Source organism: Kwoniella shivajii, chromosome 1, assembly GCF_035658355.1.
Source record: "Kwoniella shivajii chromosome 1, complete sequence".
In the NCBI taxonomy this organism is placed as follows: Eukaryota; Fungi; Basidiomycota; class Tremellomycetes; order Tremellales; family Cryptococcaceae; genus Kwoniella; species Kwoniella shivajii.
This window is the reverse complement of record NC_085908.1, coordinates 1,929,878-1,954,843: the sequence shown is the minus strand read 5'-3', so window position 1 is coordinate 1,954,843 and position 24,966 is coordinate 1,929,878. Positions and strand designations below refer to the sequence as shown.

The 24,966-nt window shown below is 44.0% G+C and overlaps 10 protein-coding genes across 10 annotated transcripts; 4 read left to right on the top strand and 6 right to left on the bottom strand.

Annotated features, from left to right (window-relative positions):
- Positions 1–100: 100 nt before the first annotated feature.
- On the bottom strand, positions 101–1,666 carry IL334_000742 (uncharacterized protein; the record flags this gene model as incomplete). The annotated part of the gene is made up of 6 exons (XM_062932506.1): positions 101–504; positions 616–644; positions 720–815; positions 909–1,141; positions 1,226–1,354; positions 1,430–1,666. The coding sequence occupies 6 exons, from the start codon at positions 1,664–1,666 to the stop codon at positions 101–103; spliced, it is 1,128 nt and encodes a 375-aa protein (XP_062788557.1).
- Positions 1,667–1,997: 331 nt separating this feature from the next.
- On the top strand, positions 1,998–4,227 carry IL334_000741 (uncharacterized protein; the record flags this gene model as incomplete). The annotated part of the gene is made up of 11 exons (XM_062932505.1): positions 1,998–2,188; positions 2,246–2,398; positions 2,477–2,565; positions 2,688–2,767; positions 2,845–2,961; positions 3,034–3,157; positions 3,235–3,384; positions 3,457–3,556; positions 3,621–3,846; positions 3,914–4,036; positions 4,111–4,227. 11 exons carry the CDS (start codon positions 1,998–2,000, stop codon positions 4,225–4,227), a joined length of 1,470 nt encoding a protein of 489 aa, XP_062788556.1.
- A 33-nt stretch (positions 4,228–4,260) lies between these two features.
- IL334_000740 (uncharacterized protein) lies at positions 4,261–4,989 on the bottom strand (the record flags this gene model as incomplete). Its single annotated transcript, XM_062932504.1, has 4 exons — positions 4,261–4,371; positions 4,463–4,508; positions 4,583–4,686; positions 4,876–4,989. The coding sequence occupies 4 exons, from the start codon at positions 4,987–4,989 to the stop codon at positions 4,261–4,263; spliced, it is 375 nt and encodes a 124-aa protein (XP_062788555.1).
- Positions 4,990–5,773: 784 nt separating this feature from the next.
- Positions 5,774–9,580, bottom strand: IL334_000739 (uncharacterized protein; the record flags this gene model as incomplete). Its single annotated transcript, XM_062932503.1, has 6 exons — positions 5,774–5,994; positions 6,078–6,134; positions 6,198–6,795; positions 6,848–7,031; positions 7,094–7,200; positions 7,259–9,580. 6 exons carry the CDS (start codon positions 9,578–9,580, stop codon positions 5,774–5,776), a joined length of 3,489 nt encoding a protein of 1,162 aa, XP_062788554.1.
- An 878-nt stretch (positions 9,581–10,458) lies between these two features.
- IL334_000738 (rRNA 2'-O-methyltransferase fibrillarin) lies at positions 10,459–11,739 on the top strand (the record flags this gene model as incomplete). Its single annotated transcript, XM_062932502.1, has 5 exons — positions 10,459–10,468; positions 10,540–11,042; positions 11,118–11,283; positions 11,352–11,600; positions 11,663–11,739. 5 exons carry the CDS (start codon positions 10,459–10,461, stop codon positions 11,737–11,739), a joined length of 1,005 nt encoding a protein of 334 aa, XP_062788553.1.
- A 292-nt stretch (positions 11,740–12,031) lies between these two features.
- Positions 12,032–13,270, bottom strand: IL334_000737 (uncharacterized protein; the record flags this gene model as incomplete). The annotated part of the gene is made up of 1 exon (XM_062932501.1): positions 12,032–13,270. The coding sequence occupies one exon, from the start codon at positions 13,268–13,270 to the stop codon at positions 12,032–12,034; it is 1,239 nt and encodes a 412-aa protein (XP_062788552.1).
- A 488-nt stretch (positions 13,271–13,758) lies between these two features.
- Positions 13,759–16,748, bottom strand: IL334_000736 (uncharacterized protein; the record flags this gene model as incomplete). The annotated part of the gene is made up of 6 exons (XM_062932500.1): positions 13,759–15,484; positions 15,538–15,650; positions 15,719–15,871; positions 15,939–16,037; positions 16,106–16,325; positions 16,399–16,748. The coding sequence occupies 6 exons, from the start codon at positions 16,746–16,748 to the stop codon at positions 13,759–13,761; spliced, it is 2,661 nt and encodes an 886-aa protein (XP_062788551.1).
- A 1,115-nt stretch (positions 16,749–17,863) lies between these two features.
- Positions 17,864–19,040, top strand: IL334_000735 (uncharacterized protein; the record flags this gene model as incomplete). The annotated part of the gene is made up of 7 exons (XM_062932499.1): positions 17,864–18,020; positions 18,114–18,213; positions 18,279–18,330; positions 18,384–18,507; positions 18,581–18,655; positions 18,715–18,776; positions 18,852–19,040. The coding sequence occupies 7 exons, from the start codon at positions 17,864–17,866 to the stop codon at positions 19,038–19,040; spliced, it is 759 nt and encodes a 252-aa protein (XP_062788550.1).
- Positions 19,041–19,535: 495 nt separating this feature from the next.
- Positions 19,536–22,013, top strand: IL334_000734 (uncharacterized protein; the record flags this gene model as incomplete). The annotated part of the gene is made up of 8 exons (XM_062932498.1): positions 19,536–19,904; positions 19,967–20,090; positions 20,153–20,259; positions 20,348–20,638; positions 20,697–20,837; positions 20,895–21,094; positions 21,160–21,395; positions 21,478–22,013. The coding sequence occupies 8 exons, from the start codon at positions 19,536–19,538 to the stop codon at positions 22,011–22,013; spliced, it is 2,004 nt and encodes a 667-aa protein (XP_062788549.1).
- Positions 22,014–22,324: 311 nt separating this feature from the next.
- IL334_000733 (uncharacterized protein) lies at positions 22,325–24,607 on the bottom strand (the record flags this gene model as incomplete). Its single annotated transcript, XM_062932497.1, has 13 exons — positions 22,325–22,590; positions 22,653–22,734; positions 22,796–22,952; positions 23,011–23,338; positions 23,397–23,487; positions 23,550–23,571; positions 23,628–23,703; positions 23,765–23,936; positions 24,000–24,027; positions 24,084–24,152; positions 24,217–24,236; positions 24,289–24,337; positions 24,408–24,607. 13 exons carry the CDS (start codon positions 24,605–24,607, stop codon positions 22,325–22,327), a joined length of 1,560 nt encoding a protein of 519 aa, XP_062788548.1.
- Between the last annotated feature and the right edge of the window lie 359 nt (positions 24,608–24,966).

Here is a 24,966-nt window from a genome sequence, read left to right as displayed (position 1 = left end):
TGATGTCCCCATGAGAAAAGCGGTTGTATTTGATTTTGAAGGGATATATCGTCGTTGTCGTCATTATCGTCATTACAACTTCATTGCACTAAAAGTACATCTATCTTGCCCAAGGAGCTTTTGTACCTTCTGCTCCTACTATTGAACTATTATTCATTCCCATTACCTCGTTTGTTTTCGTTCTCTGAGATTGAGATATATCAGGAACGTTTTCGCCCCAATTCCAACCTCCTACCCATAAGCCTTGAACGACGACTCTTTTGCCCGTGACTTCACCTAAAAACATCTTTCGTAATCCACCATGAGGTTTGATCCAGTCTTTCATCTGTGAAAGGGACCACAACATTGGCGAATGTTCTGAGAAAGCTGCTCCGGTCTTGAATAACGTCAAGTGATATAATGATAATGTGTATAAATCAGTGATGGGATTTTGTGGCGGAGAGGTAGATGATGGATGATGAGATGACGCTAGTGATAGTGACAACGAAGGTGTAAGAGGACCATCTGGAAATGGAAGTAGAGTCAGCATTGACCACAAATAATTGATATTCTCGTATCATATCGAAGGCCAGGATCAAGGGGAGAAGTAACACCGAAATTGTAGTCACTACTCACCCATTAATTGTGCTGAGCCAAATAAATACCTAATACAAATGAACGGAAGGTTTCAGCTATTGACACTGAGCGCAGGCCTCGTTCTTGGCTGAAAAACCACTCACGGTAGAAAACAATAGTCGTCTAAACCCCAAACACCATGGGAACCAGCTGGTTCTAGTCGATATGTCTTTTGAAGTAAAGTTGTGAGATCCAGATACCTATCAGATGCAAGTGATTATATCAGTTTATCAGCTCTATCACGTCCTACTACAAATTTGCCAATTTACAGGTTTTTGAGATATCACACTTACTTCGTAAACACCCTCAAAATCAATTCATCCTCTTCATCCTCTTGATCACCCTCGCCGCCAATCCAGCCTGATACAACACATACCCATAATCCCAAAACGAAAGCTAACTCATGACCTGTTCCATAATCTATGCGAACGGGATGACCGAAAGCGTATGAATTGAGAAAAAGCGGTAAGAGCTGTGAAAGAAGATTAGGAGGGACAGTGGTGGATGTAAATAGCTTTGGTAAACGCTAAAAGGAAAGTGTTCTTAGTTGTTATTTACCATAATTAAACATGAGACCGTCATCCGACGAGCTTTTGCCCAAGTCACTCACTTCCTCTACAAGCTTTGTATAGCTTCTGAAGGCTAGATTACCAAATCGTTGACTACTCTGAGGTTGTATCGGAACTTCTTCCACCCAGTCCAACATACTCTGTAACATGGTCATCAACGTTTTGATACCCTATCAAATATATCACTCAAGTCAGCTAGATACCAACGTATACCAAGCTGGCTGCATGACGTCGTGTTAGCTGACCTCCGAATCTCCATGATAATCTCCCCTGAGTATCTCTTTCCCTTTGATCCTCTCGCAGCGCCTTTTGATCCATCCCCAGAATCCTTGAAATCCAGGTGAACTGTGCCATTGAGATACAGCAGAGTCGGTAGTCAAACAAGGTCGTGGAAGCACTGGATTAGTAGGTAGATATACACCTTGAGATCTGGATGATTCTCCGTTCTTGCTATCCGTATGCTGCAAGTCTGTGGATGTCATTTTGAGCTGTTTTCAGTTGTATCGAGATTGACTACATTATAATGAATTCAACATTTATTACAACTTCTATTCCTATGTCATCAACACCCCCCACTCAGGCTGTAACTGACTTTCCCACGGTGCATCTCTGGGATAATCTGATAATGGTGCCCCACTTTTCACCACCAATCAACGTATCAACAAAAAAAAAGTTGAAAAGAGACAAAATGAACAAAGACGAGATAATTCAGAATTCAGAGGAGAAGATTTGACGGCAAGTGATAGTCAGCTATCTTCGATCGAGAAAATCATCGCGAATAAGGTTCTCAGCCGGAGACAGACGTTGCTCAAGATGCCCCTTTATATCCTTCGATTATCGCTGGATCACACATCGTTCCGAATACCTTCTCTTCTTTCAATCTCTCAAGTATTCAATTTCCCCATCCGATTCGTTTCCCAAGATCTTTATAGAGGATTGTTGGTAATTGAATTAGAGAAGGAAGAAGATGTGAATCACTTACTGGAAAGAGAGACTCTGCTATTGTGAGTCACCAATGACATGATATGGACGATAGGTGTTCCAGCTGAAGAACTGATTAGGTCCGTTACTGAGCTTTATGCTCAAGGATCAACTTATGAAGAGTTACACGCTGAAATGAGTCAACATCTCGATATCTTACAACCTTACAGACAGAAAAGTTTCAAATTCACACTAGAAGGAGTAAATCACCGTGTGATAGAATCTAGAATCAGGTAAATCAACATTTATGAAAAATTCAATACGTCCAAAACTGACTTTTATAACTTTGCTTTTTGGTGATGTGTGTTTAGAGATACCGTTGAGAGTTTTGCATATACGGCTTTAGAAGGGAAGATACAGATGAAGAACCCTGACGTTGAATTTGTGATTTACGAAGATTGTAAGTTAAATGTCCTTATTCCTCTTGAAGAGAGTATAGCCTTTATTGAATAATCCAGAACAAGGTGATTTCCGCGATGGCTCGATTAGTTGACTGACTGACTGGGATTTATGAAAATATAGATCAGTGGCAAGCGGCTCATACTGTTCAAGCTAGAGTTTCAAGAGATGGGAATTTCAAACATGTGTATTTTGGACGAAGAGTGAGCTCATCCCTCACCCCATTTGCTAAAAAGGCAGGTAACACTCTGAGCTGACTTGGTTCTTTCACTATTGGCAGATAGGGTTCGGTAGAGCAAGGACGTTGGCGACGAGTCATGATGTGAAGAATCGAGCTTATTATGGAAATACATCTATGGATTCACATATGGGCTTCTTGATGGCAGGACAAGCACTTGTACGTAAGCTAGGACCTTACTTCCCTTGGATAGTCTAGAAATTCGCGTAGCTGATAAAAGAGTCGATTCAGCCTGCACCAGGTAAACTCATCTATGACCCATTCGTAGGAACTGGATCTATGCTTTATGCTGTAGCACATTGGGGCGCATATGTACTGGGAAGTGATATCGATGGTAGACAAATAAGAGGGAAAAGTCAGTATAAACAGTGACTATATCTATCACCAAATAGAAAGCTCACCTCGCTCACGTTCAACTTTGATGCGCAATAGTGAAGGGCAAAGAAGTAAAACCTGGTATTCTCAGGGCGGCGGAACAATATGGCATAGAAGATAGATTCATAGATTGCTTGACTTATGATGTTACTAGAAGTCCTATAAGAACAGGTGGATGGGTGGATGCGATTATCACTGATCCCCCATGTGAGTGTCCTTAGCGTCCAATTCTCTCCTTGTGAAAGACGAATAGTAGCTAATACAAGAGAATGTTTACAGACGGCGTACGAGCAGGTGCTAAGAGAACAGGTAGAAAGGAAGGTGGAAAGCCATTAAGGGAAGAACCTTACTTGTTGCCTGATGGGACGTATTCGCATAAGTAAGTACATATCTCAGGAGCAACTCAGGAGCACCTATAGAGAGATGTTGACATTCAAATCTAGACGAGAAGATTACCTACCACCTTCAAGACCTTACGAACTCGCAAATCTCACTCTTGATCTTGTACAATTAGCAAGATGGTTATTGGTTCCCGGAGGTAGATTAGTCTTTTTCTTGCCTACTGTGAATGAGGATTATCAAGAGGTGGACGTACCAGTAGTAGAAGGAATGAAGGAGTTGAAAATTGGTCAAGGTAGTATACAAGATTTCGGTAAATGGGGAAGAAGAGTGAGTTAAAGATACCGCCAATCAAGGGATTGTGTGAGATCAGAAAGCTAACGTGATTGTGGAACAGCTAATAACGATGGAAAAAACGGCATTGGATGATGGTCCACCTCCAACATTTGAAGATCATGACGAATTCGATATCAAAAATCAACCTGAACATCTACCTGGACATTTCGGGTTTAGAGATCGAGTATGTCAGAATCTCTTTTTTTGAGAATATGTCTATACTTATGCCTATGCTGATGTTTGTTTCGTCGTGATCAGTATGCAGCAGGATTCGCACCTAGAACAATAGGTGATTCAGGTTCTGCTTCTCCAGCAGTGGAAACACCGGCTATACTGGTACCTGGCGTCACTACTCGAAATGAGCAAGGGAAGTAGACTTTTAAGTATTTGATGCATGAGTCGACTTGATTACATGATGTTACAAACTGGCTCTGAGGGCATTGCAGGTGGTGGTAGGGTTTTGAGAGGTTGTACAGATACCATCCTTGCGTGAATAGGTACTAGAACACCATCTGGGAACTACTCGAATATATGAAGTATCAGCTGGTAGTCCAAGTCCAGCTAGAATACGTGTGGTGAAGGATTGGCGGTAAGGCAATGGAAGACTCACCATTGTTCCAGGAGGGAAATAAGCTCCCCATTGAAGGACTGTATGACTAGTACGACCATCATCAATACCAATCTCTGATCTTAACCTTTGCAATGAATTTCGTACAGAGAATGTGCTCACTTCGGTATTGCTGCACCTAGAGAAAACATCGATCCTGCAGGAACTACGAATTCAGTTATGGTTTTACCTTCTTTAGTGATATTATCAATTGTTGTTGATGGGCCCTACTTGGACAAAATGGGTCAGTCCCTCTTAGAAACATCGTCAAGGGATGTTCGTGATCACTATCTTCTCACGATTAGATATGATTCTTCTTCTTCTCCTTACATCACACAGATTCTCACCCAAATCCCTGGTGACCAAGTGAAAAACGAAAAAAAAGTGAAAAAAAAAGAACGACAATCCACACTTACGAATTCAGGTTTTGGCCACACGGTCTCAACATCATCTGAACCTGGTCCTTTCTTATTGGCAGCTTTAGTCTTGAGTATATTGACCTCTGAAGCCATTTGAGGTACTTTAGACATGATTGACTGTATTTTACTCTGTTATAAATCTGTATTTCGTGTTTCACTGTTTCACTACGTCGTTTAGTTTTCTGTTTATCACCATCACCAAATCGAGAGCACCTCGAAGTTTTTTTGGTTTGAAGTAGGTCTATCGCTCGTTAGTGTGAATAGAGGCAACTTGGACCTTGCCTGATGGTGATGCGAAACGAGATTACACATGAATGAACGCTGCGATGAAACAGAATTAGTACCAAGTGAATTCAAAGGAAGTCACATCCTTTCACCGGTTTACTCCTTGACAAAAACAACAACACAGATTACTGCTGCATTGATCAACCCGTGAAAGGATGGCATCGCTCACTGCTCACTGTGGAACACACATATCCCTACCACAGCACCGCTTCGTTATTCACATCATTGATGAATGTGAATTCATGTTCACCGAAATCAAAATGATCTATAAAGTGCTAAGGTATAAAATTGTGACTTCTTTCCGTTTCTCTGTTGTCCCTTTCACAACTCAGCTTCTCGGAGATTTGATGAAATTATTATGCTTTGTTCATGTGTGCGGAGAAAGACCATTAACCCAAATCCCTGAAAGATATCGATACTGAATTCCCGGATGCGATGTCTCTCCCTTGTACTTTGCTAAATTCTTATGCTACTTTCTGATGTTGTTGATTAAATGGTCCCAATGGTAGTTATCGATCAAGCTTTGATTCATCCTTCCCTTCGAGATGTTTTATACATCCCTTGTCCAATATGATACAGTTCACTCCGCTTCGACGTGTAATTCATGGATTTATCTAATTCTTTGGTAGAATAAGAGGTATGCCGTTTTTTCTCTTCCGCCAATTAAACCCATCTTTCCACTTTCAGCTTCTTCTTTCGATACAATTACATCTTCTTTAGGAATGTTAGTCACATTCTCATCGTCGAAATGAATCCAGCCTGCTCCATCTTGACGAGATACAGCTACGGTGTAATGACCGCCTGAAGCTGAGGCACCATGGTGATATACGACTATCGATTGGAAAACATGGAGTCAGCATAATGGACAGGCGACTCTAGCTTACTTTGCCAAGGGGGAAAGAGGATACACTTACCTCCAAATAATCGATACTTGATTGTACCCGCTCCGCGTCTACCAGGTGAAATTATTTCTAGGAAGTACAGTCATCAGCATATATCTTCACATGTTCATGCAAATCGAAGGAATCACTTACCAGGAGGAACAGCTAAATCTATACCATAACCAACAGCTTTATTTCTTTTTACGACTGAATGTTCCGTTGGATCGTAGACGAATCTCTTTAGGTGTAATATCCATACTTGTGGGAATTGTTCAATGTACATTTGTTTTGTAGCTTCCACCTGCATATTCCGCGTCGAAGACCAAACCCCACCAACTGTTTCGGGTTCAGTCAAATGTTTCAAGGCGTCTTCGATGTTGAGAACACTAGGAGATTGTATATCAAGCTGGAGAGGCTGGAATGGTTCTAATGTGACTGAGTCCTTTGATCCTGGAGTTTTCAACAAGCTTCGGATAGTTCCCCCAAATAACCTTGATACGGCAGATTCTTTTGATTCTGTGGCTCGTACCACGTGGGTCTTTTGTTTCTTTCCTACTTCCAACCATCCCGAATCGTCTCCCGCTCCAGGTGATACAGGTCTTTCAATCTGTCGATGTTCACTGTCACCGTTTGTTGAAGAGTTAGAAACGTGCCGAGTCGTTTGTGTTCGAGATAAGACATAAAGCAATTCTTCGTGCAACGTGTTTAGGAAGAACCCAAGATACTCTTCGGCATCTTCTTGATGTCCACGCTGAAAGACTGGTTAGCTATCGTCCGGAAGATATGTTGCACAGCTGACTTACTCGCATAGAGTCGAACCTCTTGTTCTCCTTCATTGCGTCGTAAACATTCTCAGGTATGAATGCTTCTCTTCTGGGGTCTTTACCTTTTCCTTTTGGTGTACCTGAGCCGTTGGGTAACGAGCCGTTAAATACAGGCGCAGATGGAGGTGGGAAAGGCGCATTGAATTCGCGTAGGAAGATGATCCTGCCATTGAGGAGATAGTCAGCTGATAGAATCCATGAATAAGGATTCATCAGTCGACTTACATAGCTTCTAGAAGCGGCGTCTTTCTAGCCAAATCAGCTTTTAATCGTTTACCAAGCTCTTCGAAAAGTTCAGTGAATGGTGAGCAGTATACGAGGACTTGAAGGATCTACACAATTCATAGCGTTCAGCTTCGGTTCTTGGTCCAAACGGATCGCTATACTGACAGTATTGGCAAAACACATGTTACCAGTGTTGATTAGACCTCTAGGTACAGTAGCTTGGCCGGTCTCTTTTCCCTTTCCTTTTACACCTTCGCTCAACAATTTCGCCAATTCTTCTTGAGGCGACATGGCTGCGCCTGCAGCAGCAGCAGCAGCATAATTGAACGGTGCTTTTTTCTTTTCCACAGGGGGAGGAGAAGTTAGAGTGCCTGTGACAGAAGATGGAGAAGTGGGAGACACGTCAGAGACAGGTAGACGAGAAGGTCCAGCTTTACTCTCTTGAGCTGGAAGCGAGATTGTTGATTTAGCTGGCGAAGGCAGTTTTGAAGGTGTAGAGGAAGATGAGGCCGCAGGTCCACGAACAAGTGATGCCCAACTGAAAGGTTTTGCTTTCTGCTGCGGTACCGAAGGTTCAGGCTGAGGAGTAGAGACTTTGGTTTCTGGCATGGGAGACGGTATTTCGGGTTCCGAAGCCTTAACCAAATTCGCAGCAGCGGGGATATCAAGATCTAACGGATCCGCTTCTCCAAAGATGAATTTGTGGTCTCCCCTGGACCCCCGAGGCTGAAGATACTTCTTGTTTTGGTCTCCCACGATAAGTATTGCCTTCTTCTTACTGGGCTCTGGCTTGCCTCTATTTGATTTCCTAGTCTTCTTCTCATCTTCGACTCGCACGTCTTCGATTCTAACGGATTTGGGAATGCATTTTCGTGCACTTGCGGAGTAGGTGTTTCCCGATTCTTGCACATGATCCGGTCGATAAGAAAACAATCTAAGGGGGCCGACCGGAGTAGAGTAGGATCTGGATGCACGTTTCTTGCCATTAGAGCTGGAAGACCCTGTCGAAGGAATTGAGATGCTTCGCGCTGTGACTCCAGGAGTAGGGGATGTGAGACCTGCCAGACCTTCTCCGACAAAATTAAATCCTTCTTGTTGTGTTTGCAGGGATTTGGGCGATGTCAAAGTTGGAAGGTCTGCTTCTGGTGCTTTAGGTGTTCGGAGTGACACAGGGGAAGAGGCGGTAGTGGCAGCCGTAGATGCGGTGCCGTTAGTGGTGGAAGATGACTGGTTAGGATTAGTGGAAGGCGCAGATGATGATACGGATGTATCCAATTGAGTAGTGAGACCCAATCCGCTATGCGAAGAAATGTCTCCTGCTTCGTCGCCAAACGAGATATTAGTGTCAATGTGACTGTTTTCTGAATATTCTGCATGACCGTTAGGTATCGTTTGCTGTGTCGGAGGTTCGCGGTTGTTAGAATTCGCAGAAGTCGGTTCAGAGGATTGTTCTGAGGCGGAATTGCGAGGATTATCATTGGGTAATGGTGTGAAAGAAGGTTGTGAATTTGCTCGAGACCCCGGTGCTGACGAAGGAGTAAAGCTAAACCCTGCAGCCGCGGGATTCAGGCTCTTCCCAAAGCTTCTACTGCTACTACTTGATACTGAAGTAGGTGGTATGTATCCTTCTTGATATCCACCGTATCCACCATACGTCATGGGTTGCTGTTGTGGTTGATAGCCTGGATAACCGACACCTACACCATAAGCATAAGGATGATTGGGTGGGTAAGCAGGATGGAATGATTGGTGGGGTAGAGGTGGTAAAGCATGGCCATTAATGCCAAGATCGTGTGTGGGAAAGTTGGGTGGTATATGCGTTATTGGGGGGACAGGCAGTTGCTGGGGACCTCCGATCCCCTCTCCCTCTTCATTACTACCAGAGTGAGTGGGATACTGTTGATACGGTTCTGGAGGTACGGGGTATTGTTGAGAGTAGGCTCCATATGGAATATGTTGATAAGCTTCCACTTGATATCCACTGGCACCACCTCCGTAACCATTCTGCATAGTAGCGGGTCCTGGGCCGCCCCCACCGCCACCACCATTCATTGATATCGCAGGATAACCGCCATAAGATTGCTGATGATAGATAGGTGCGAAATGCGTTTGATGTTGATGCTGATGTGAATTATATGATTGATCTTGAAATCGATTGATGTTATGATTGTTATATAGTGCTGATGAATTATAAGGCAAGTTGTGAGCTTGTGCGTGACGAGGTGGTTGAGGTGGATAGTATTGCTGCTGTTGCTGTTGTTGTTGATACATGTAATGGTTATTTGGTCCTAGATAAGATGGTCCAGAGATCATGGTCGAAGGGTAAGATCCAGAATTGATACTCGCAAAAGTGGGCATGGAAGGTGGCGGTTGTGGAGGCGGATTATTTGATGTTGAGGGGGAATTGGAAGGATCGGTTTGAGGTTGATATGGTGTTGGCGGTTGAGATGAGTTGGATGGAGGAGGTAAAGCCGATGATGTTGGCATCATTTGGGCTTGCATCTAACAGATATTTAACTCATGTCAGTGTTCCGACCTAGATTGGAAGCGATCGAGGCAAGGTACATGGATATATCATGACATTTGAGTAGACAATGACAGGAAGGGCTGCCAACGTCAAGCGAGGGAGATACAGAGTCGTGCACTCACTTTATTTGATATATCCTCCTACGCTAATCAAAGATCTGAACTGATCAAAGCAGATATGGCGAGGGTAGTCGGACCCAGGATGTGATAGGGTTGACTGTTCAAAGTCGAGTCGGTGTGGGGTGGAGGCTAAATTTAGCGGACTTGAACCTTTCCGATTTTTTTGGTTAAAACCAACGTTCAAGATGATCTGGGTTTCGCCTGTGACAAGGGACTGAGTCGTGAGAGAGATACTAGACAGCTTTCCCCTTGCTGCGTGATGTGTTTTGAAAGAAGAAGACACAGTTTGAATGTCAAGAATGATGATGACCTTTTGGCAACTACTCGAGTAGGTGTAATCGAGTAACTTACAAATGCAATGGCAATTCCCAAATGCCATCATTGGGGGGGTGGTCATTCCTGAACGTGAGTTTATCGTATATTTATCGGAATTATTATTCATCATTTAATCCCAGAAACAGTCTGCTGTCACGTGACTTGGTGTAAATTGTGCTGCTCACCTCTCTTTTCCGAAAATTAATTAGTCCCAACCTGAGAACATATTCAAGACTTCTGTCAAAATCATTTCTCCTCATCGACATCTCATCTGCATCGAACATTCACTTTTACAACCCACAACAGCTTGCTATCAGCATTCGCCCGGAACACTAGCCGGCAGTAGAACAAATAATTATCTCACTCTCCCTCTCACCCTCAACTTTCAAATCTAAACTTCCGTAATGGCTTTCGGTAAGTATTGAAGCAATGTCCCGCTTCATGTTACAGATGGCAAAACTGACAATGACCTTTTTCGCTTGCAGGTGAACGAGGAGGCCGAGGCGGTGCCCGAGGCGGTGGTAGAGGTGGTTTCGGTGGTGGTGACAGAGGCGGTTTCGGTGGTGGACGAGGTGGCGGCCGAGGAGGATTTGGCGGTGACAGAGGTGGACGAGGTGGTGGTCGTGGAGGTGGCCGAGGTGGATTCGGCGGTGATCGAGGTGGACGAGGTGGCGCTCGAGGAGGTGGACGAGGCGGATTCGGCGGTGACAGAGGAGGTCGAGGTGGTAAAGCCGGATTAGGTCGAAAAGGACCCGGTGCCGTCACTCTTGAACCCCACAAGCACGCAGGTGTATATATCGCCAAGGGTAAAGAGCACTTATTGGTCACAAGAAACATGACTCCTGGAGAATCAGTCTATGGCGAAAAGAGAATCTCAATCGCTTCTACCAATGCCGAAGGTGAGGAGGAAAAGATCGAGTACAGAGTATGGAATCCTTTCAGAAGTAAATTGGCCGCTGGTATTTTGGGTGGTTTAGATGACATCCACGTAAGTCTTTAACACAAACAGTATACTCCCCCATCGAAATTTGCCTTTCGCTTACGCCGTGTCTCGTTCGAATAGATCAAACCCGGAGCTAAAGTACTCTATCTTGGTGCTGCTTCTGGTTCTTCCGTCTCTCACGTTTCGGATATCGTTGGTCCCGAAGGTGTAGTATACGCTGTCGAATTCTCTCACCGACCAGGACGAGAATTGATTGGTATGGCTAAGAAGAGGACTAACGTTGTCCGTGAGTACACAGATACCTCTTCATGCTAAATCATGCAATCAAACTGATCAATTCGTGATCGTTTTCAGCCATTGTTGATGATGCTCGACACCCCCAAAAATACCGAATGCTCGTTCAAATGGTTGACGTTATCTTCGCCGATGTTGCTCAACCTGATCAAGCACGAATCATCTCGTTGAACGCCCATCATTTCTTAAAGAATGGAGGTGCAATCGTCATTTCTATCAAAGCCAATTGTATCGATTCTACTGCTCCCGCTGCTCAAGTCTTCGCTAGTGAGGTCAACAACATGAGGAAAGAAGGTATCAAACCCAAAGGTGAGTCTATCGATTGGATCGAGAATGCGATGACAACATACTGATTATATCTGGGTTTATAGAACAACTTACCCTTGAACCTTATGAGAGAGATCACGCTATCGTTGTCGGTAAATACGAGAGACACGCAGGAAATTAGAGGGATGTCATTAAACATATAGGAGGAAGATAAAATAGAAAAGAAAAACATATATAAAAGTCCCACATATCAAAACCTATATACTTCCATCAAGTTCTTTTTCTTCATTTTCACTTTCGCTTTTGTTTTCGTTTCGTTTCGTTTCGTTGTGTTTCTTCCATTAGGTCATCTTGTTTAAATCTCTTTGCTCGATGAGAATGTATGAGATGCTCGCTTGAGATCTATACAAAGTGTAGATTTGAGGTCCCGTATCATTTGATCTAATTGATGAGAGTTATTGAGCAAGGCTATTCTAAAAGTTTTCAGCCATAACAGCCCCATTCCACATCAGGTACAACTTTTTGGCAGAGCTGATGTTCCCAGATGGGATTGTACCGTTCCCCAGAATGCTGTTATGAGGCGATGAAGCCGTCTCAGTGCAGGGACGAGAACTCATGTCATTTTCATCCATCTTGACGAGATCGTCGACTGATCGTGTCATGTTTCGATCCCACTGATCGTGATCATCGATTGAAGATCGATCACTACTAGGAGGAGGATATTCTGCTTGTACTAGTTCAGTATGGTGCGATTGATCACCTGCGGTAAGAGAAGGTGGATCATGAAGTTGTGGTTGATTGAAAGCTTGATTCGAGTTGGCCATGTTGGTGGAGTTGCTATCAAATTGAGGAAATCCTGGATCAAAGGATGTAGGCGAATGACAAATGTGTTCATTCCAAGGTAGATATTGAGGATACGGTTGAGGAACATACTGATTAAAGCTCGTCAAGTTTGTAGTATTGTCGTTGAGTTGGAAAAATGATCCTGTATATCTGAAAGGAGGATAAGGAAGTTGTGCGTGATCAGATTCAGTCAAACGAGACCATTCTCTCTCGGCTTCGACATACAATGAAGGTCTTTCAAGAAATCTCGCGCTCAATTTTTTTGATCTATAATCGTTTTCATGATGACACTCAAACCCATAGTTAACTTGCTTGTTGTCATTGACATCTTGACTCCTGAGGAGAAATCCATCTTCGACAGAGACTATGCTTTCCGCAAATTCCCTATACCCTTTGGGCAATTCGTTGCCTCCGATCTTTTGTGTGTCATACCGTGCGGGACAAGCTAAAGGTGGTGCAGATCCAGGAATAGATTTAGTAAGAGCTGATAGATACCCATACCTCATTACTGATAATGGACACGCTCTACACCATATGAATGATCGACCATCTTCATGAAAGGTACGTCTAGCTTTATCATCAGGATTGCCTCTGCTGTACTGCCCTTTGCTGAAATGTGTGAGGTGAAATGGATGCGGACAAGTACCCGGTTCAGGAATGTATATGTGTGAAACGTCTGGAGGGTGGGAAGGTGTTACATGAGTCACCCCGGATGCAGACTGTGAATTATTGAAACTTGTTTGTATTGGTGAACCAACTTGGTTTTGATTCATCGCAGTGGCGGGATCATAGCTTGCAGCACTGGGATTGCTGTGAGGAGCGAATACTGAAGTTCCAGGACTGGTAAAAGCTTTAACTTCCGGGTTCATCTCTTGATTCGAGGGTGACAAGGGGACAGACGAATTAATATGATGATTCATTCTGGTTTGGTCAATACGACTACGTCGAGGATATGAGATAAGTTTGAGAGGTTGAGATAAAGCTACATCGCTTCTGGTCAGAGCAGCTTATATCGTTAGTATGATTGTGTATTATAACGGACATGCAGTTGAGAGGGCGACATACATAAAAAGGATGTTTGGCCTTCCCTGACCAATACGAACCAGCATCAATGGAAAGCCCACAGAAGGCGAAAGTTAGAATGACTTGCATCGTCTCAAACAACACTGCATGATTCCCAAATACCTCATAATCCTTTATGTTACGTTCGGTGACTTGCAAAGAAATGGACCGGAGATAGAATCAGCGAATGGAGAAGACCATTTCTAAGATCTTATACATATACACAGCGACTTCTTCCTTGGTCGTCTACAGACAGCACGTCACTTGTTCCCACTCTATAGGCGATCCCTTCATGTTACCTCCCTTGTTTATCTCCGTTGATCATAGCTAACAAGGCTGCACCCTGAGCTTGAGCCGGCCGTGGGATAGGATGGATTACACCCGAATTATTTGAGGTTGGGGCTTTAGGTGGGCTACCTCTTGGTGCACTATATTGTGATTGGGAAGGATTAAGTTGAGGAAGCGGGCCATGAGAAGGGAAACTATGATGTTGGGATTGATAAGCCACATTGTTCGTACTGATCGGCATGGAGAGTCCCATAGGTGGTCTAGGTTGGAATAGCGAATTGATTTGACTTGGTCCTTGTACATTCATATGGGAATTAGCAAGAGGTGGTGGAGCAAATCCTCCCTGAAGAGAAGATGGTGGCAGGTATTGGTGAGGCGGATGAGGTCCCGCTCCAAGTCCACCCATGCTGCCATAGTTCATTCCGTAATTCACACCTGGAACAGGGTTGGACATAGGCCTAAAAGCTTGAGTATTTGCTAGGTTGGCCATTCCAGGTGGACCTGGTGGAGGGCGAGGATTTGGTCCATTGGTAGCGTTGATACCATTTTGATAAGAGTTGATACCTTGTGATTGGATTGTTCGTTGGTCGTAAGCTGGGTGGACACTTCCCCCAAAGGGGCCATAATCCATTGAGCCCCCTCGATGTTGATTTTGATTAGTTGCTTCGTAAGGAGGAGGGGGTTGCGATATTCGATGAGGACTAGCCCCATAGGGCACTTGAGGCTGGTTCGAGGTCGATGCAGGAGGACGAGGTCCGTTATACGACCCGATCGGAGGTTGAGTGGTAGGTCGATAGCCTTGACTATGAGTATAGGTTGATGGTGGAGGCTGATGGACAGATGGCATATACCCTGCCCCTGGCGGCGTGATACGTGTGACAGTGCCAGAGTTCACGTTGTTGACTCTTCCTGCAGAACCGGGTTGAGGCAAAGGAGGTAAAAATGCTGGATGTGACATATTGAGAGATTCCATCTGATGAGCTGAGTTTGCCGGTACAACAATGCCGATACCGGCGATAGTCATATCGAGTAAAGCCCGAGCTTTAGCCTGTCTTTGCGTTTCCTCCACAGCACCAGCGGCGCTAGATGGTCGTGGAGAAGTAGGAAGAGACATAGGTTTGGATGGATGTGATTTGATGGATGCACTGGCGGGAGGAGGGGAAATCATGGCAAGTAATTTCGCTTGATGGGGCTTTGCAGGACTTTCCGGAACTCGAACTTGCTGTGTAGACGTAGAAGGACCGGAGGGACGACTATTAAGCATGGCAAGCAGGTTATTTTGGTTTTGAGTAGCAGGAGTGGGTTTTGGAGGTTGAGGTGCAGGAGTTTGAGCTATACCAATACCACCTAGTAATCTCGCAAGTGCGTCGTCCTCATTCTGTTCTCGCTCGTGATCACTTAAACCACTATCAACCTTATTGGCCAAGGATTCTTCCTCCTCTTTTAGCACGTTAAGATTCCCAAATAATCTCTCCAGTCCTGCTTTATTGTCACTCCCTATCACTGCTTGTTGAGTGGGAGCCGAGAGCTCTTCTTCTTGTTTATGTATGAAGCGGGAGAACAGATGATCTAGGGCGGAAGAGCTGTGAGAAAGGACTGGAGAGGCCGGATGAGGTGAAGAAGAGTCAAATTGATATGGTTGAAGATCTCGATAATTGGACGCGGGCTGAACCTTCTTCTTAGGCTTCATATAAGGATCAATTCCATGCTCCTTTAGCCAGTGTTTCAAGGGTCTGCATGCAGATGCTGTTTAGCTGTGGCTCAGAAGTAGGTAAAGCTTACTCACGTAACGAAGGGCGTAACATTGTAGAACTTTTTCTGTCCTTGTCCTCCGGTTCGTTTAGGTCCCTTCTTGTTTATCCACGTTGGCAAGTCTGTCAACTTGACCCACTCAATAGCCTGTATCGTTGAATGGAATGAATTAGCCATACAATCTATTCATGCTTTGCGAAGGCCAATCCACTTACCCCAATCTCATTTCGCGTTTGAGTTTTGAATACGGTAGCTTCGTCAATACCTTTAACGATAAACATAGTGACTTCTTGTGCGTTGATATGAGTCTTGATTTTATCGGCAGGGTTTGTCAAGCCAGTCAAATCGAAGCCAGTCTCTTCCTCCACCTTTGCAACGATACAGGATATCAGCTGCATTCCTCACTATGATTGCATGAGACTGTATAGCTCTCACCTCTCTTATCGCACAAGCTTCTTCTTCTTCTTCAAGATTGATCTTTCCTCGCGGAAAACACCACCCTGCACTAGACTTGTATCCTCTAACCATTAAGCACTACAGTTGAATGATATCAGCCAAGAGGGAATATGCGGAAGTCCTTGCATGTGGATCCAGTAACACACCTTATCCCCATCTTTGTTAATCAAGATACCACCGCAACAAGGTACCATCCTTTTATAACTACAGTATTCTTCCCACACCTGATCATAGTCTACCCCTCCTTGAGCCATGAGCGCAGCATAGAGCGGTGAAGATTCAATGATGATTCGCGTGAAGTTTCGTTGGCTCAGTGAAGGCAAAAGCGGATTCAACGGACGAAGGTAATCTTCATAAAACCAATGACTAGTGGTCTCACATATCAGTACAGCGGTGAGGAAGCATATGTATGTTCAGATATAACGCAGATCTTACTTACGCTTGTTCGGCTTGCCAGTAAACTCTGACCAGACTCATCTCTTCCTTAGGCAAGTTGATCAAAAACCTAGCATTGAGGTCTTCCAGTATTTCTTCCCAACTCATGTCTCTGAATATATTCTCTTCTTCTTCGGGTCCTGCCGATGGATCTTCGTCCTGTGAGTTATCTATGACCATAGGATGTCCAGATTGTTGTATCGATGGATGAGCAGATGAGAATCGTGGGATAGGTGTTGAAGAAGAAGAAGCAGCAGGCGAAGACTCGTAGAATTGATTTGATGGGTCAAGGTGGGGAGGTAGTTCCCTTTCTCGACCCTTTTCAAATGGTAACGGTATCGGTATAGTGTTCATCTTATAGCGAAAATTGAGGGAGTAGTTGAGGTAAACGTTCACAAAAAGTATTCGACGTTAAGTCGTTGCTTGTAAGCGACAGTATAGAAAGCAGAAAGGGCTGTAAACGGGATGAGATGTGGCTAATACAGTCTTCTAGTCGTGTTATTCGATCGAAACATAAAATTACCTCACACCCCACGGGAGACCGCCTTGATTGGTCTCAGACAGGGAGAACGACTTGACTGCGACTCTGTAAGGTATAAATCCGGACAAAGAATGGTAGTGAGGGATGTCGTTCGTTCAAGACGTTGCAATATAAAGGTTTTCTATTGATCAAAGGCGTGTGATAGGTATCGTTTGCACGACCTTGCCACTGCTCGGATGTGCCGATTGGGATGCTTGTGTCTATGTGTGTCTGAGGCTGTGTGCATTCGTCGTTGTCAAGTATGCGATATCTTCATTGTCATCGCTGCCTACTCGTTACCTCTCATTCCCATCTCTCTCCTCAGCACGGGGCGCCAATGCTCATATCACGTGATCTGTTGTATGATGATGTGGCTTTAAACGCTGCTGCCAACTTTTCTTTCCGCAAATTAGCTTATGTGCCCTTTTATTTTACCATTCTCGAAACCAAAGTCGTGAAAGTCAAAGTTACTGACTTATGGTCAGCAGCGATGTTTATTGAGCAGTTATCGACTGTAAACAAGTAAACAAAACAGATCTTCTGAAACTTTATGACATTTACGGGATACTTCAAACCGGAATCTCAGTTTGTGCCTGGAAATGTGGGTGACTCACGGAATTGTAACTCTGTGTTTACGTTCTCGGTATGGTGATATATCTTATTGTACTGGAAGTCATGCTTGACCTTGAAAATTTAAGTTTAATTGCATGCTTCAATCTATGGCTACACGATCATAATGTTCGTATCATAGGGCATTCTCTGAGCCCTTCACGACTGATATGAGTATAAGAGAGGATCGTTCGGATAAGTATGCCGCCAGACGTACTGACCTCAGAAAGTAAACATGATAATGGTACTGATCGTTAGATATAAATAACTAACCCATCGAATTTACCACTTCCCCTCCATGCTTCCTAACCATCATTTAATCAATCACACCTTCTTGACAATGTTCTGCACACCGCTTCACACAATACTTCTAACCATCTTCTGCATCCGCATCGTTACTGCTCAAAACGGCGTCACGTATGTAACTAGTATAGATGGTACCGCGACATATCCGTGTCCGTCTATCGAAGAACCCGAAACATACTATCAAGACAAATGTAGGTGTCTCCTCCATCCTATTGTTTGAATTTGGGCACATTGGTCCCGAAAGTAGTTCAACTGATCCGCTGGTCGATTATTACGCTATAAAGGTGCATCGAAAACAGTATCAGGTATAGCTTTAACCCAAGTTGAAGTTCGGAATACCATTGGGACGACTAGGGATGATTGGGAGATTTATCAATTCTGCTAGTAAGTTAAAAAAGCTCAATGTCTGCTGTTATATATTTTGTAGCTAATCCTACATCCATGACTAGTTACGGAAGTGCAAACGACTATTGTTCTTACACTGCCAGTAAAGCGAATCCAGTGAGTTTGGATATCGGCTGAACAACAAAAGAGAACTGACATCTCACCTCCAGGCTCTGACTCAATATGGCTCTGGATTGGGGACAGATTGTCCTTCTCTATCAGCTGCACGATATGATGATCCAAGCGCTCCTAAACCTGTCGCTTCAGATGTAGCGAGACAGAGTGATAATCTTGGTAAGTACTCGAAGACCTGATAAACATATGTTCCGGCCCGATGCACAGGACTGACGCTGTTTGCATCCCATAGGTGAACCAGCTTATACATGTCCGTCCTCTGATGGAGATCTGAACCGTATTACGATAGACAAATACGCCAGTCAGAGTGAGTCATGCGAGGTAATATGAAGTCGAACACAGGGACTGATCCTTGGGACGGAATAGCTTCGGCACAACTAGGGTTTGGCTGCTCTTTAACTAGCATTGGACCCTGTTACTACACTACTGTATGTTCAAACCCTGACCTCTCTTTCTCTTGAGGTGAATACCAAAGGTTAACATTCGCAACTGCAAACAAATAGGCCGGTGCTCAATATAGTATCCCTTCGAATAAGTGCCCGGCAACTCTGTGTCCTAATCATTATGATTCCACTTTTACTAGAAGGCGACTCTCAAACTCTAAGCGATTCCTAAAGCAGGTCAAAGCTCAAGATATAAGACGCACAGCATCCCTCAGAGCTCGTTTTCCCCAACTCTCTTATCCTTCTTAGAACTAAACAAGAGAGGCAATGCCAGAAGTACATGTACTATCTTGAATAGAATCACTTTGCCAACCGTCTTTTGGGATTTCGCCTCATCTTTATTTTTGATTGACTCCCTCGTTTTGTAAATTCACTTGATGTTGATGAGATTCATGCATGTTGTGCGATGCTTGTTTTCATCGATACTTTTCCTCGTGAAGATGATTTCTGCGTATTGGACGACACATGTTATTTGCTCGGCGTACGAGTATACATGAATCGGAGAAGAGCGATGCAATCTGATCATGTGTGATAACGGTGCCGAATGCTCCGATGAAGAAGGCGCATTGATGTGCCGGACCGGATAGCTGCCAAGGATACATGCAAGTGGTTTGAGCGTTGATCAATCAAGGTTGAAGGGATGTGTGATCGCGCCAGAAGCGTTATAATTTCTGATGTGTGATTCTAGATGAACTAGCGATTCCTGTCAAATTTTCAAGATCAGACAGTTTTCGCGAAATCAAGATGCCGCGAATTACAGCTCAAGTAAAATCAACTATCTCCAATCCAGTTGAGAGTAAGACAGACTTGGTCAATTTGCTTTCAGACTTATTGAAACCTTTGGATGATGCTAGATCGGATGGAGGAGCAAGGATCACTCTCGGTCATACGGGGACACACTTTGACCCTGTTGCTGCTGAGATGGAAGGATATGCAAGAGCTTTATGGGGTTTAGCTCCTCTGATGTCTAGTGATCCTGATAATAAACTTCTCAAGGACTTGGGCAAGAAATGGAGAGAAGGTCTGGATGCTGGAACGGATCCAAGTAGGGAAGATGAATATTGGGGAGATCACACACAGAAAGATCAGAGATTCGTCGAAATGGCTGCCATAGTGAGTCGAGAGACTCGATAGGCTTCGATTTGAGCTTAAGCTCACTGAGTGAGCAATATCAGGGCATATCTTTAGCCATTGCACCTTCTACTTTCTGGGATCCACTGTCTGCAGAAGCCAAGCAGAGAGTGACCCAATGGCTCTTAAAGTGCAATGGAATGGAGTTTCCTCAAAATAATTGGCGATGTAAGCTACCGCTTCGCTTGTACCGCGATTTACCCGACTTTGATTAATGGATCATTACATAGTTTTCCGTGTCCTCGTAAATCTGGGTCTCAAGTCTGTAGATGCGGAATACAGTCAACAAGCTATTGAAGATGAGCTGGAATATATGGAGTCGTATGTTGGTGAACACGTGAGTTAAGGAATATCCAACTAGTACAGTAATTGCTACTATCATCTCCAATAGAAGCTAATGTTCTTGCTCTTTTATCTTTTACAAGGGATTTCCCTCTGACGGTCCGCAGAATAACAACAACGGCGCATACGATTATTATGCCACGTCTTTCGCTATTCCATTCTACTCTTTACTATATGCAGCTATTACCTCCCGATCACCTAAACTTGCCGACCCCGAAAGAGCAGAGAAATATCGTCAGAGAGCGAGAGATAACGTTCCTTATGTGATACATCTCCTTGCTCCAGATGGTGCCGGTATACCTTTTGGTAGAAGTATGACCTACCGCTTTGCAGTAAGCTCATTCTGGGCTGCAGTGGCTTTTGATAATCTCGAGGTGAGCTCTTCCCTCTCTCTGAACGAGTATTGATGATTGCGCTGATGTATGAGAATAGCTGCCTAAACCATACACCTGGGGCGTAGTAAAGGGTCTTCTGCTGAGAAATATAAGGTGGTTCACTCAAAACCCTGAGGTGTTCAACCGAGACGGATCCTTGACTATAGGTTGGGCGTATCCTTCCTTATTCATGAGCGAAGTAAGTCAATCATTTTCTTTCCTTTCGATGTAAAGATTCCTGATGGGAGTGAATCAGGATTATAACTCCCCTCAATCACCATATTGGGCTTTGAAATCGTTCTTTGTTCTAGCTCTGAAGGAGTCGCATCCTTTTTGGATCTCTGAAGAAGAGCCGTATCCTAAGGAGTTACTGCCGGATCCGTGGATTGTGGTGAAACCTTGGATGCAAGTATTCAGTCATGCCGCGGGGCATACATTCGTTCTCAACGGTGGACAGTGAGCATTGTTTCCTGATATAATATCACAATAGCTGAAATCGGTGATTTCAATTTGATCGAAAGGAACAAGAATGTTGGTTTCCCGATGAGACATACAGCAGAGAAATATAACAAATTTGCATATTCCTCTGCATTCGGTTTTTCTGTACCCTCAGGCGCATTAGGATTTCCTCAACATGCACCTGATTCCGTACTGGCTTTGTCTGACGATGAAGGATTGAAATGGAGAGTACCTTTCAAGGTGGAAAACCTCGGAATAAGTGATGAAGGGATAGTAAAAGCTAGATGGTTTCCTTGGCGTAAGTGATGACTTCAGGATATACAATCGAATGTCCTTTGGACAGTTGGTAGGGTTATTGCTGACATATTCATCTATTGTAGCTGAAGTAGAGGTGATCACTTGGTTAATACCCCCTTCTACTGTCTCTAAGCCATTTCATACCAGAGTACATAAACTGTCCATCTCCTCTTCTTTCAACCGTGACCTTCGTTTAGCCGATTCCGGATTTGCCATTCACTCGGTCGATGGACCTCTAGGCTCTGAAAGGCGTATTCTCTCTCGTGAGACTGCAGCGGAAGGGGTAGCAGGACGCTCGACAACTCTCAATTCAGCTGTGGCAGTCTCTAGAAGAGGAGTTTCAGCGGTCATCGATGTCCTCCCATCCGAAGGCGGCAAAGCAAGTGTAGAAGACGTAGATGGAAATACGAACTTGATCAGTCCTAGGACTGTCTTACCTACTATTTTCCATCAGCTGAAATCGGGAGAAAAGGAGAAATGGATTGCAACTAGGATATGGGCCTTGCCATTTTCTAAAGAAGAAGGATTAAGTACGAAAGGTTGGATAGAAGGTTGGGAGACAAGTCAAAAGGGGTATAGCGGAGCTGAGGAGCTGAAGAAAGGTTTGGGAATTGCTTGATACCTATATACAATTTGTGTTCGAGTTGCTGTGCATGTAATACTGAGTATGCAAGGACCTGGATATGCTTGAACTCGCAAAACTCGCAAAGAATGACGACAACAAATACAATCATGTCATGGGCAATCAAAGTAGGACAAAGAGTTCATGAGACATTGTTTATATAAAGAACTCCATTATCTGAAAAACAATATTACGAAACGAGCCAGACTATTCCCCCCTGTCTCACATTCTCTCAATCCAATTATCTGCAGTTTCGTCCATGGTTCATGATTTATTGTATCCCACCTTCTTGCCTTTTCGCTTGGCTTTTAGATAGAATATCTAAAATCGGGGTTTTCGATATCGGTGAGATCCTCAAAAGCTCTCTCATTGAGGTTGATGACTGTTCCATCTGCCGTTGTCTGAGCAGCGATTTTCTTCTTATTTCTTCTGACTAGCAAGAGCCGAGTTACGATACAAGTAATTATAAATCCTCCGTATAACCCCAAATGGATATACAGGGAGGGTTTGTATCTGGGTGCCCATTTTGCTTGGAAAATCTGACTGGCGATGGCATTACCTCCAGCCCAACCGACTATGCAGTAAATGTGATTTCAGCAAGTTCCGAGTCAGAATGGGAGGAGAGCAAATACTGACTGTAGGTTACCGCATAGGTAAATGACTTCTTTGTTTGACCAGCGGAGTTCCTAGATAACATCAAAAAGATGGAAGGGTTCGTCTTGAGCACATGGTTACGTCAATTTTCTGTATTTCCCCCTTTCCTGTTTTGGTCGACTTACAGATTGGAAAAACTGCATCAAGTAGAATCCGAAAATCAGGACACCTCTAGTCTTCGGTCCGGGTGCGATACATATGAGCATAATCGTGCCTATAATGTTGGGTACGACGGTTGCCATCATTACCAGAAGGGTTTGACGGGTTTTCGTAACCAAATAGCTGTTTTCATCAGGTGTTAGCCATGAACAAAGCTGAGACTATCTAATGTGCTACTCACGCTTGTAAGAAGTAAGTGACGACTACCATTGCTCCCAATGGGATGGAAAGCAGTTGACTGTCCAAAACACTAAACCCGAAAGCTTGATTAATGAGAATTGCGTTGAAGGTATTTATCCCTCCTACAACAAGAGTATTGAATAGTGCCAATAAGAATAAAAGGTATGTGTAAGGATCACCAATGGCTTCCCAGATTTGAGAATGCTTGAATTCCAGATGTTTAATACCTTGATTATTAGATCTGATCCTCTCGACGTATTTTGATTTTTCATCTTCGGTTAACCATCGTGCTCTGGTTGGAGAATCAGGTAGGAAAAGGAATGTAGTCACTACGATTATGAATGGGATAAGCGACTTTTATGATTGTAGGAGGAGTGTGAGGCCTACCAGCTGAACAGAATGAAAAGAGGGATACAGTCAAAGTCATCCACTGCCATCCATGCAATCCGGCGCTCTTCGAAAGATGGTAGAATGCGTACTTTGAAAATCGTCAGTATACTTGTTTTCAGTCTCACCGCCTACTGTATGTTGAGTACTTACTCCAAACAGGGACATAATAGCTCTGAATAGTGACCATCAGCTTGAGCCCGAGTAATCTTGATTTTATGTTTCACTCACTGACTCGCTCCCAGCATACTTTGCCAAACTGAACTGACGAAAGGTTGTTCCTCCTTCAAGTACCACTGGACAGTGACTATAGATAAGTTGGTCACTTAGGGTTTCTTCATGTTCGAGAAGTGGCTATATAGACTTACTCGAAAGGAGAACTGGACCGAACAGACTTTCGAAGAATCCAAGCAAGAATCGAATAGCGAATACGGGCGGAATCGATAACGAAAAGGTAAGACCCATGAGTAGTCCGGACCAGACAATCATTGCAGACCCTAACAGTTTACCCAGAGGGAATCGTCGGACAAGTTGGTTTGCCTAGACGTTCTCAACGATGAGTTATTCATAATTGAAACTTGGAATAAAATTCTAATGACTTACGATTGGTTCACCAACGATGATACCGCACCTATGCTTCTGATTTAGCCTCACTTCATCACATAAAAGGGCAGTAACATGACTTGCCATAGTAATGTCGAAGTCAGCGCGTATTGGTTGCCTACTGCGCCTACGTCTTTTTGCCAACCCATAATTCTAGAAGCGTGAATGATCAGCTCGATTGATCTACCCAAGTACAGTACAAGTGGGAAGCGCTTACGAGGCTGGTCCAAGAGTACCCTGCAAATTGTTCCAGTCAGTGTGTGTCAGACACGAGTTTTCTTTGACTCACCTTGTCCATAGCCTGAGTAATATAAGCCAAACACATAAGAGGGAGAACCCTGTGCCATCGAAAATCAGTTACGTGCCACATGTATAGTGCATTCGACATTCAGCCCAGACCTGACAAACCTTTTGTGAATACGTCTTCTCATCCTTTTACTTTCTTCGTCCGAGATAATGAGGTCGGGATTGACATAATTTCTAGCTTCATCGTCTGCTACCACGTATCGATCTCTGTCCGCTTTGATGGCATCAATATCTGAGAAGTCATTCCGAGCTTCTTCTAGATGGAGAGTATCGTCCTTCTTTGACACGGTAGTGATAGCCATCTCTGCTGCGTAAGACTGCTCGACGAGTCTTAGGATGAACGAAACAACATGGCGAAATGGTAGCCGTTCTGTGCTTATAACTTGTTACATCCGGGCCGCTTATCTCTGACATCCACAAACCATGAATGGATTCTTTAGTATCATGTGCTTGGCGGGAATACATCCGTTAGATCTCAGAAGGTAAACACACTCCCGAACTGACTCAGTCGTATTGTTGTCACATCATTCTCCCATTCCGCGAACAAGGCTCGAAGAGAAAAGGTGTATCGAAACCCGCATTTTCATCTCCGATACATCTTGCTGGTACTCCCAGGTCCAGAAAGTGGGGGTGTAAGCCCGCGAATCAATGATCGGTACTT